Genomic DNA, 12,216 nt, shown 5'->3' with positions numbered 1-12,216 from the left:
AAGCTGACTCGAATGCTTCTCGCCGCCGCGGCTTCCCCTCCTTTCACTCGTACGCGCTCTCTCTTTCTTCCTTCCTACCTCAATCACTTTCTTTGTTTATCTTTCTTCTTCTCTTACTCCCTCTACGCCTGAATTTGCATTTACTGTCGTACGCTTTCATGCCACCGTAGTATGTCCGTTACAATTGCATTCTTGGAATGTGATGCTTTTGATGCATTGAATTAATTAATGATTTATATTTTTTTCTTTTTAAATTATCATTAATTTGGTAATGTAAAAAATAATTATAAGGACAAGCGAACAATATGAAATAATTTTCCATACCTTTTAAGCGCATGAAACGTAAGAAATATAAGTGACCATTTAGTATTGCGGTATTTACATAATGACGACTGCAGATGACGCAAAATGTTTCGTGATGTTAGCTTGAGAAGTTTAGAGGATAATAAAGGCTTGACATCGCAAATTTATATCGTCCTTCGCGAATGAAAGAAGGATGCACCAGGTAAAAGAACGAGGAAGCTAAGATATATGTACATGTCATATTTTATGAATGTGCTTTACATACCACTGAAGTTGTCATTCGATAAATCAATGTAAGTACACCCTTATAATACATCAGAAAATAGTATTACAAAAATTTCCAATAGATAACTAGATCAAGAGCAGCCGAGTTACTTGACACTCTTTCGTTAATGAAGCTAGGGAACCCTAGACAATATCCCTAGTTACGCCAATGCTAACACCTGTTACGTGTTGAAAGCCATTAGCTAGACGTTTAAAATATTTTCATCTATTTCAAGATTCCTTCGACCTTTAGAAACTGGTTTTGTCGCGTAAACTTTAACAGACACAAAAATAACGTGACGCGTGAATATATAATCACGGAAGTGTAACGATGTTCACATATTTTGCACACAATAAAAAGGAAACGCACTGATACGCGCGCGTAATGCAAAATACTTGAAAAGTTAACGTGAGCAAAATACTCGGTGGTATCGTTATTAATATCAGATACATTAGTCGAGCACCTCCTTAAACACTTCTGCCTTAATGCGCCAACCGTAATCTCTATCCTCTTTCTCTGCCTATTTGCACCGTGAGGAATTTCCGTTCGACTTTAGCTCTAATTAAAATTATCATATAATGTACCAATAAAACGGTACAACTCGGCTAATAAGGTATCCGCTGTTTCATATTACATTACCTACCGTTTCGAAAACTTGAAACTAAATTTAAATTATTACTATATTTATCAAAAATTCATTACCGTCAGAAATGTAATGTAAATGTTAAATACTATTTGGAGACCGATGTATGATTTTAATAGCAACCTAGGACATACATACGCGTTACGGATAAATTAATTAATATTCTCGCATAAATAAACGTGTAACACAATTCCTATGTAGATGCCTACAGATTACGCTTCGTGTACTAAATTAACTAATGATAACGTTCATTCATCGGCACGACAAAGGCGTGGTGGAATGCGGTATAGTATCTTACTGAAATTATGGTTTCCCTGGTAACAACGATATTTCAGAGTACTGTACTTAGAATTCCTGATAAGGAATATCAGGTATTGCTTCGAAAAAAAATTCTGTCCAAATATTTGCACAGTCGCATAAGTCATTCTCCTTGTCACCAATAATGACTGTAAAATTCTGATTAATTAAAAACGCCAGTAATTCAAAATCGTAATTTTAAGTACCAAGCTAAAATTAAAATCCAACCGACCTCGTTGAACACAATTGATTCCGGACTTATCTGGAATTTATTCTAACTTTCCCCTTTCGCAACACCGTAAGAAGGTTTCGACGATCTCTCACGCCTCCGCGCTCATTTTATATTCAACGGGTCCATGGGTGAAAAATGTTAGGCGACTTCGGTATTCTCAACAGCTACTCAAACAGAGAGATGTCTGTTTAGTTTGCTACTCGACTTTCTTCCTTCTTCTTTGGATCAGTTTAGAAAATTTCCTAAAAAGTTCCGTGGCTACTTTATATTCTTTTTAAACCGAACAATAATATTTATAAAAGTATTCTTAATATTAATCCGGGAACTTGATCGTCGGTCTGTATTATGGAGGGACGGTGGTACTGGAGTATTCGTAGGAAACGACACGACGCGGAGGCGTAAGCTAACTCGAGGCTCTTCAAGGTTACCCGTTGCACTCTCGTATAGTGATCTTACGCAACAATACGGCAAGACAAGGGGAATTCAAGCACCGCTGGATTCAGGGGTATCACAAAGACGACCTCGAACCAGTTGAAGCTTCTCGTATTCGCAACCCCCGTCGAAAATCGATTTAGCAAAGCTGCGACTTTATGGCCGCCTACGATGCCACACGTTCGAAAGCGAATCACCGTTAACTCGTGCCGTACAGTTTTGCAGCACGTGTTCGATCGAACGATAACGGTCGAATGGATTCATGGAAGATAAATCCCATGGATCTGGCCAAAGAGAGAGAGTCGGTTACTCGTAACTTTAAGAGAGGGATACTCGTGAAACGCGAAGGTACACGCGGTTACGTAAGAGAAACCCTGTTATTTCGAGCCAGTAGTTCTGGATTATCCGTACTGTTCCTGGCCAATGGATATTCTGACCTTTGATTGGTATTAAACCTTCAGGAACAAATGCGAAACCCCATAAAAGCGATCCTTTGAAAATCTATCAAATTGTTATGAATCATTGTGACAAAAGTTTATCCTTTCTTTATCCTTCACCTAAGCTTCTTTCACACTTGAGATTAAACCGACTGAATATTCCTACAAAATGAAAGATATAACCTTGATGTCAGGTTCATACTGGAAGAGGTGTTACCACGCTCAATAGCGAATACAAACCACCTTTGATTTATGGTTCACCGTCGGGTCACTGAACTTGAAAGGTCGAGATTATCCGTGCGGATAAGAGGAAATGCCTGGGAGAACAAAGGGATGTAATTAAACCGTTTACGACAAAGCATGACCATGTCCGACTGACTTTCACAAAAATACCACTGTTACCTAGCTCTCTACTGAAAGTGTAGTACTTTGAAATAATTAATTGCTACTCATTAATTACTCTCGTAAAGCGTCCCTACAGCGTTACATAGATTGTACTCCTTTTCTTTTTAAAATTCAACAATTTTTTCAAGTTAAATATTAAAACGCAATGGAAAAAGGATATCGACACTTCTTCACAAGACGAAAGTCGATCGAGGATCACTTGGGGGCAAAGTAAATCGGTTAGCAAACAATAAGTCTGTCCCTTTGGCAGGGTTATCTTCTGTCACAACCCTTCTGACCTTTCGCTGCCTTCAGAATGGAACACCGAAACAGATAGACGCCGTAGGAGATCGAAGCATGGTTCGTTGAACTCGAACTTCGTGCAAAACGTGATCCACAGATTGTAGTTCGTTCTATGTCGGTGTCATCGAACCTTCTGACAGTGATTCTGACCTTTATCCCCTCATTTTTATTGTAAAACATCATGTAATTGGCAAAAATTGTCTGGTAACTAACTGGCAGAATTGAATAGGAGAAAGTAGGGTACAACCAGGTAGGTGGGATGATATATTATAGTGATAAATGTTCCTATTGTTACTCTTTTTTATAGAATTTTATGCTTATCATAATGATCGTCACGTTTCAATTATTCGATAATATTGGTCACCAGTATAGGTACCTCATAGTAATCATCAATAATATGGTATTAACCATGCTGTCGGAATTTATTATTCGTTACATAAACGCTAATCCAATTTTCGGGTGACTACGAATTGCAAATATAGCATTCAGCCAATGACGTCAGTTTCTAATTAACGAACCCCTGATAATATAACGTAGGTGGAGCATTGTATCTCAACATCAGATATATACCTCTTTTCAAAAAGAGTCTACAATTTCATTGAAATCCCATTCGTCGCTGATGTATTAACTAACAATTTACATTCGCATGGTTTTCGACTTTATAAATGCTCGAAATAAGCATTGAGCAAATAATGTATCAGCACACGTAAAGCAGATCATATTAAGACTTAGGATTTCGTCACCACGAAGAGTATTTTATTTTTCCTAACTAGATCACACTAGCTTCTTAATTGCACGAGGCGACACGACCTGGAAAACCAATTGACCCGTGTCTAATAAAACGTTGAAACTTACGCGATGAAAAATGTTACTCGCCCTGTGTCAACGGCGTTGCTAATTAATTTGTATGAAATTATTTAGATGTATTTAATTCTTGCTAAGGGTAAAGAATTTCTTCGGAAATAAAACTGAAAGTTCTACGAGTTTTCCTGTCCGACCCAACAATATTCCTCCCCCGAAGGCATTTAGAACAACTGAGAATTCAGTTAACTCTCGAGTAAAGTTTCGCTCGTTATGGCAACAGCCAGCAGAGATTCCCGAATAATCCCGGACACCCGAGGTGGTCACACGTTTCATTACCACGAAGAGAGATTATTTACGAGCCAGAGTCGACCATAGATTCGTCGAGGTTAACTCGTTTAACCTTCTTCTACCGCGGCCGTAAGATCGGGATCTGGCTGGATACATCTTCGTTCGATCGCGATTCGACTTCCTACTTTCGTGGACACGGATCCTACCAACGATGTCCTGCGAGCATACACATTGAGATAGAAGTGAAACGTTACGATCCAGTTACTCGACCCACTCGATCCATGGTATGTACCATCGCTGGGTCGTTCTGAGAGGTCGCGAGCAGATTTAAGGCAAACCTCTTCTTCTCGTGTTCTGCTCGAGTTTAAACTCGTGACTGATCAGATTCTCTTGTTCATTCGCCTTCCTATTCGTGTTCCACCAATTGTCTCATTTTTTTTCTCGATTAAAAATTCGAAGAAAACAAAAGTGTCGCAAAGAAAAACAGAAATTGGATGAGAAAATTAACTTGTCGTCACATATATAATATATATTATATTTCCATATAATATATCGGTACATGTACATCCACCTTCCAATACGATACGATAACATACATTATTGTAATGCATACACTTAGGTGCGTTTAAAATTTAATAAGAGACATTTTCCTAATATCTGAGACCGCGTGTCCCAAGAGACGATTCAGCAAATTTCAATGATTTTACGGGACGAACCGTGATCATTCTCGATAGCGATTGAGTCGAGGAAACACCGACGTCTGATTGAGAAAAAGTGGCTAGGAGAAATCCCAATCAAAGGACGGTATATCCATAAATTTTTTTCATATTTTCCTTCCGATAAATCACCAATTTTTCATCGCTTGATCGTAGAAGATGACGGTTTAAATCACCAGTAAGAATCGAGCTTGACCAAGAGATTAATGTTCGTACGAGTAATTTCTCCACGCTTTCTCTACGCTAATTTTATACAATTTTATCCCTGACGATCAAGTCCAATCCGTGACAGACACGATTCACGATTACACAAATGTTTCACGAAAAGAAATTTCCAGGTGAATAAATAAATCAATCGCAAAGCTTCAATTACCGCTAAAACACTCGCCAACATCGAACTCGGGTTAAATAATCGCTGAATAGCTGAACAAAAGGAGAAATTGAATTTTCAATTAGAAACTCTTATTTCTTCGCGTTAGGCATTCATTCGAGTAACTTTTATACTTTATCGTTGCGCTGTTCGTTTGAACTTATGTACGTTATTAGTATTACGTGAAAGAAAAATCGGGTTCTTTAACGTGCGCCGCTGTATATTTCATTTTTCGATTCGCTTTCGCAGTTCGGCTGGTGTTTCTTACAAAAAATCAAGCGAACATCGAGAAAGGTAACTAGCGTTCTTTCGGCTTTATTCTTATCGTGCACCGCATCGATGGGGTTTATATCTGTTCACAAATGACAGATTGCGCAAGGCCTCGAAGTATACTATAATTGATAGGAGTAAAAATATAATTAAATACTTAAACTAAAACTGCAAAAGAATGTTATAAACGAAGGAGGTAGATTCCTTAAACATCCCCGAAAATAATGGGAAGAAGAAAGTGAAATGAAATCATAGTTCTATAATATATATTCTGATGCTGATGATTTTACAAACAAAATATCCCGCTCGATGATTACAGCTTTCACTAGTTTACAAATGAAATCCACTTACAATTAGATCTAGTCGTGTCGTGTAGAATTTCAGTGAAAGTGTTAGATATTTGTACGGAAGATCATTGATCGGTTTTGAAAATATTTGTTTAAATAATCGAAGGATAAGAAAATCATATCGAATCGTGCAAGACAAGTTGTCGCGTGCTAAGGGAAACATTGTTGACGAAATAAAGGAGAAATCGGAGGACACGTTTAGCCCCACTTCTGGAAGAGACCCATCCGTTGGCATTGACAATTCGAGCCCCACAAATTGCATCTGCAACTGGAACTGTAACAGCAATCCTTCGGCCGGTGGTCGCAATTCCCACCCCGTCTTATGCAGGCCCTCCTAAACAGGTAAATCAACGAGGTACGTCTACTCGAGATTAAGAGTGTCAGAATAATGCTTTCCGAAGACATCGAGACATCAAGATGGATATGAGGGAGGTAAAATTATTTTTGTGACAGAAAAAAGTTACTACAATTTCTAACGAATAACTTTCGAATCATTTTTAATATTGTCCATCGACTTTGGAATAAAAAAGCTGCAAGTTTAATAAAAATCTTCTGGAGGGGATGGGAAGAGACATGAATTTAATATAATAAGGCAATAAATACTCACTTTTGTTGAGCAGCTCGCATTAAATTTTCCAATGCATTGTCTGTATAATCGGAATCGGCAAGTTGTAAGGAGTCCTCCTCTGTAACACCAAAAACATCAATTGATTAAATTTTTTAACGTGGATCGAGATGATTAAAAATGACTATGAATCATCTGTGCAAGGGTAAATTCGCGAGAAAATTCCTGTATAATTTTACATCCTGCGAAAGAAGCACGCAGTGATAATTCGTTATCCGACTTTCTTCATTTTCTTCGTTGTTATATTCGTCAACCACCTTCGGGATTAAGGTAATCTAACGTGCCGGCTTTTCCCTGTGCTTCTCGTTCCACGTTCCTGTTATTCCGCCCCAGGGATTTTGTCAATGTTTCAATATTCTTAGAACCCCCATAAACGCGAATGAACGAAATTTTCCTTAGTTTTAAACGCCAGGTCCAATTATTAAATTTTTCTTCCTTCCCAAGGATCGTGCTTTAAACATTCTTGAATGCACGCGAATTTAATTGTTTTAATATTCAAGAACACTTTTATTAAATTTATATCATTTTAATATCTTCGATATGCTGTCAAATATTTAAATAAAGGATCGTATGCCAAAAAGAAAGAGCTGTCAGCATATCGGCTCGAGAAATGTTATAGTAAGTGACAGTGATTGCTCTTTCGATTGGACGTACGAAGGCAACAAATCCGATTGCCGTCTGATCACATACGGGTTATACTACTGGACATGAGAGTGGTACGAAATTCTTTTCGGTCTTTTATCGACGATTTAACACTTTAACTATCGCGAAGGCCACTTCTGATTGACATTTCCAAAATTAAAAGTGTAATAAAAATAAGTTGTATATTTTATATTGAAAAAAAAGACACTGTTTCACTTCTTTATTTTTTAATGCAGAAATATGAATTGATTAATATAAATGTAATATTTGTTGCAATAATTAAAAAGTATCTCTGATAGCATGAACAGGTACATTAAAGTATGCTTCACACATATGCAGAGTAGAATTGCATCGAATCGTTTAACGTCCGCACTTTCGTCCAATTTACGCGAAACGATCGTTATCATTGCGATCGTATTGATCCCAACAAATAATCATTAATTAATTAACGCGATTGAACGCGATCGAAACAACCGACTAAACGCGCTCGTCGATTCCGATATGAAAATCACTAAATAAGAATGGAAAATCGAACGCTCGGCTAAAAATACATTACGATATTTTCTGTTTCCATTTAACCATTCACATATAACTGAATTACGTTCCACCTTCGATAATAATAGAAGCTTGGATAAACAGGCAGCTGTATTCTTAAACTGTTCTATGAATTTAGTATGTGCCATTTATTAAACATGCAGTGAATGTACATATTTAACATTTAAATATTTAAAATTTGATTTATGAAAAATTCAATATTTACACAGATAACATTCAAGCAGGCTTCATTAATCACTTTGGAAAATAAGCAAACGTAAGAGACCTTCAGAACCCACAGGTATAAATTCTCATTAACCCCATGAATTTTAATTTTCTCAGCTGGAACTAATTATTCAAAGTTGCAATGTTAAGGGAAATAAAGAAGGTTGAAATATTACGTATATCCTTATTTTTAATAATTTTTGATTATACAAGTCTGTCATATTTGAATTGGAAACCAACAGATTAATACCAAAATATTCTCAAGTAAGAGGATTCAAAAAAATACTTCAAACATTCTATCACCGTCAAAGAAACTTAAGTGACCTACGTCCTTCTTCGTCCATCCCTCAACCTTAATTCGCACAGAGCATAAAAGGAACAGTAAATGAATCACTTACCATCGTCGATATAGGGGCTACCTAGGGTCCTATCAGCAAGGACGACCAGGAAAACGAACAACCACAATAAACAGAACTTCATGACTTCCTCGAATCGTGCTGCTTGTTAACGATTGATCCTTGGTCGGTGTTCCGGGGTCGAGGCTAGTGGAACCGTTCCCGTGGATATTGTGTACCTTTTCCTGGCCGTGGCCGGGGTGCAAGTGAGGTTTCCACACCGGAGTGGTAGCTTATATAGACGCAGGAGGCGTGGCGACTCGCCCCCACGAGGATCTCGTTGCGGAGGGTGAGACTTCAGCAGGATAAGACTCGGTTCCACGCTCGTTCGTGGTGTCTGGACACTGTTCCAGTGGTTGTACGCGGCCACCTGAAGGGGTGTAGAAGAAACGAGAGAGGGATTCTTCGAGGACCGATCCGAATGCGCCGCGTACACCGCCTCGGCAAGGCTGGCTACCACCCTTGCCACGAGCAACTGGTTGCGGAGCAACTGGTACCCTCGCTGTGCCTACCCTGATTATGTGATCCTTAATGCGATTTACGTTTTTCCTTGCGCTTCTATCTACTTATTTTCAATCACTCCAGAAGCTGATGTCTGCAGAAGATATGTGACATTTTCAAGCATTTCTATGAGAATTGAGACGGTTGAAGGGTTTCAAGGAAAGAACTGAACTGTGTGCTTTCTTAAGCAGTTAAGAATGAATGTGTGGTATCTGAGGTATTCAGACGGGGATTGAGAAGTCCTAAAACCTTTAAGGGAAAAACTGACTGAAATTGTGTTCTTTTTTCAGATATTGGGGTCGATTTCGATATTTTTAATGGAGAAATTAAATTGTATATAAATGCAATTAAAAATGATGTTCGCACAAATACCGAGGACTTTAATCCTTTTACTGCATACAGTGTGCATAATGAGTTTTTGAGAATTGACAATTAATGACAGAACAGGTGCAACCAGAATAGAATAGTTTATCAAATTTTGACAATAAATGATAGATGAATTATTTATCATTATTTACCAAATAACTGAAATTTCATGGAACATTGTTTGAAAACCAAACGATTCGAAAGAAAATTGCTTGGATTCATTCAAACGACGCACCCTGTATGTTTAGTGTAGTGGATATATGTATCCGATTGAAGGCCTTTGTTATAATTGACGAACAATGCGTAATAATCACTTACGACTGAACGATTTCGCTCTATGGATCATCCAAAGCATTGTTCGCCATTTAACTTACGCAATATCAGCGACATACTGCTTCTCCAAGGCAGTTAATATATTTTATGCAAAGTATTCGGTACGCGAACACGGTGCACCGAAAATTTTAAATAAAAACGAACCAACCCTTTAAGCTAAGTACATATTTGTACATGCAAGTAGGAAAATACTAAAACTCAAGAGGAAATTCGTAGCAGTGCCAATAAACGAGTTCCCGTGAACGAAGGAAGAAAGCAAAGAATAGGAACATAGAAGCAAGAACAAAAGCAAGGGGAAGAAGAAACATTTGTCTTCCGAGAAAGGTTCAAAAGCAGCGCGTGTGGGTGAACAACAAGAGGGTGAAGAAGTAAAAGGATAGGGTACAAATTGCTTCTTCTGGCTGATGAACTATGACACAGAGGTATTGTTAGGATGCGAGGGGCAATTTTGTGGCTTGATAAAGGCAAACTAATTCTGAGTAAAAGTGATCAGGTAAAGGTAGGTTGCAGTAAAATATATTAATTAGTTGATCTCATCATCTTCAGTCTTTTGGTCTGCAATTAGAAAATAATTACTTCTTTCATCAATATATTTACTCACACCACTAACTTAGATAAACATTAAAGATCATAAAAATTTATGAAATAATTTTCCTATTATTTCAACCTGAATTAATTTTAACATTTTTAAACTGGATTCTTATGGAAATTTTGGTGCATTAATTATCCTTTTCTGTCACATACAAAGAAAAAAGAAATGGTCAATTAATAGGGATGCAGATTGAAAATACTAGTATCGAAAAGCTACAGAATTCGATTGATCCATTGGTGCCTATTTTTCCAATCCTCTTTAAGCCGGGAGGATAAAAAAAGCGAGAAAGAGAGAACGAAAAAGGAAGAAAGCGTAGGCGAGTCGCATAAACAAGGACACACCTATCGCAGGGAAATTTGATGTCATGTCCTAATTGGCATTTATAGTACACAAGGGTGCCGTGCCTCTTGTTATATCGTTTCCATAATGAGCCACGAGAAATCGGAGGATCATTAGACTTCTTCTTTCGACTTTCTATACGCTTTTCTACGTCATTAATTTTTTTCTTTTTTTTTGGCAATTAATTTTCATTTCATCATTATCCTCAATTTTCACATACATTTTTCTGGGATGCGTTTCTTAACTTTAAACCATTTTCTTTTCCAGACAAATTCAATCATTAACGTCAAAATTTTGTTTAACCTCCAATAAATTTTTTCAGGTGCATGTATATTACGGGGAAATGAAGAGATGCTCTTAGAACTGGAAGATGAGACTCGGGATTTCCTTACGATTTATAGAAAGGATTTTCCAGCGAAACAAACCGAGAAACGAAAAGCATATGTACAAGAAACCAGCTACCCTCCACCCTTGACCATTTTAAATGGTCCTTTCAAGAAATGTTTAAACACTCGTCGAAAGAATGCGACTTTACCTTTGGATGAGCAGACCGAAGATCCCCAAGAAGTTTTAAACAGAGTAAAGAAGCAACAATTTAATGTTAACTTTTTTATTGTCTCTTGCACCCTTGCATAGAATCTGTAAGTTTAAAAGTTAATTAATTATCAATCGTGACTGCAAAGTGTCACGTATTAAATAACAACCAGACTTATTATTTCAACCTTATATCTTCAAGCACCTCAAACATATTATATTACACTAGAAATTGATATACAAATGTGTGTATCGTATTGCAATAGTTTCACTTGTATATATATCTTGATAAAATTCCTATATTTCTGATAATATTTAGATTCGCGATAGTCACCCCCGTATGAAAGACTTTCTTCCGGAAACCACCCCAAACGAAGAGTTGATCGAGAGAAAAGAGAACGAAGTTACGCAAACTCTCTATCAGTTGGATTATTCGAAAGGTTAATTTCGTTGAAAATTTTATTTAAATAAAAAAACAAAATTATCAAAGTGATGAAAATTATTAAAAATAGGCGATTATTCGCCACGTGTGAAGATCTACGGTAGAAGAAAAGATATAAAGTTACCAGAGGATTGGGTCATATCGGAAACGATTCAAAATAAATCCTATAGAAATCCGTGGAAGATTGCCACTGAAAATTTATTACGCGTTGAGAGAGTTCAGAAACCTCTGGATAACTTAAAGCCGAGCCAAAAGGAACGAGAAATTCTTCGTATACGGTAAGAAAGAAACGAGCAGGTATTTTTCTATTTTTTTATTATTATTATTTATTTCAGAACCGGGGATACAGAATACGATGCCACGATCGAAACTATAGGAAATCGCATAATAAAGGAGCGTCCGTTTGGACCACCCCTGCCAGTAGAGCCACAAATATATTCTAAAGGACCCAACAGTACACCATCCGAATGCTCTCTGGTTCTTGCGAAAAAGAAGCTAGCACTTCCATCCAATGTACTTTGATTTCTTAAGATAAATCAATATAATACTTTTGTCTTATCATTTTTATATATACGCGCTCTTGGAAAACGGTACCTC

At 37.3% G+C, this 12,216-nt stretch overlaps 2 protein-coding genes across 4 annotated transcripts; one reads left to right on the top strand and one right to left on the bottom strand.

Moving 5' to 3' along the window:
* Positions 1 to 4,931: 4,931 nt before the first annotated feature.
* LOC117600179 (xibalbin-1) lies at positions 4,932 to 8,858 on the bottom strand. 2 transcript variants are annotated; one of them, XM_034315242.2, is made up of 3 exons: positions 8,516 to 8,858; positions 6,699 to 6,777; positions 4,932 to 6,425 (listed from the first exon to the last, which is right to left on the bottom strand). In XM_034315242.2, exons 1-3 carry the CDS (start codon positions 8,595 to 8,597, stop codon positions 6,290 to 6,292), a joined length of 297 nt encoding a protein of 98 aa, XP_034171133.1. In that variant the 5' UTR covers positions 8,598 to 8,858; the 3' UTR covers positions 4,932 to 6,289. The 2 variants fall into 2 exon arrangements, with proteins under 2 accessions (XP_034171133.1, XP_034171132.1); XM_034315241.2 differs by having other exon boundaries at positions 4,932 to 6,452; positions 8,516 to 8,851.
* A 616-nt stretch (positions 8,859 to 9,474) lies between these two features.
* Positions 9,475 to 12,170, top strand: LOC117600180 (uncharacterized). 2 transcript variants are annotated; one of them, XM_034315244.2, is made up of 5 exons: positions 9,475 to 10,211; positions 10,966 to 11,222; positions 11,497 to 11,617; positions 11,690 to 11,897; positions 11,955 to 12,170. In XM_034315244.2, the coding sequence occupies exons 2-5, from the start codon at positions 10,995 to 10,997 to the stop codon at positions 12,139 to 12,141; spliced, it is 744 nt and encodes a 247-aa protein (XP_034171135.1). In that variant the 5' UTR covers positions 9,475 to 10,211; positions 10,966 to 10,994; the 3' UTR covers positions 12,142 to 12,170. The 2 variants fall into 2 exon arrangements, with proteins under 2 accessions (XP_034171135.1, XP_034171134.1); XM_034315243.2 differs by lacking the exon at positions 9,475 to 10,211 and having other exon boundaries at positions 10,644 to 11,222.
* The last annotated feature ends 46 nt before the right edge of the window (positions 12,171 to 12,216 follow it).

Source organism: Osmia lignaria, chromosome 15 (assembly GCF_051020975.1).
Source record: "Osmia lignaria lignaria isolate PbOS001 chromosome 15, iyOsmLign1, whole genome shotgun sequence".
Classification (NCBI taxonomy): Eukaryota; Metazoa; Arthropoda; class Insecta; order Hymenoptera; family Megachilidae; genus Osmia; species Osmia lignaria.
The sequence above is the reverse complement of the archived record's forward strand: the minus strand, read 5'-3'. Positions and strand labels throughout refer to the sequence as shown.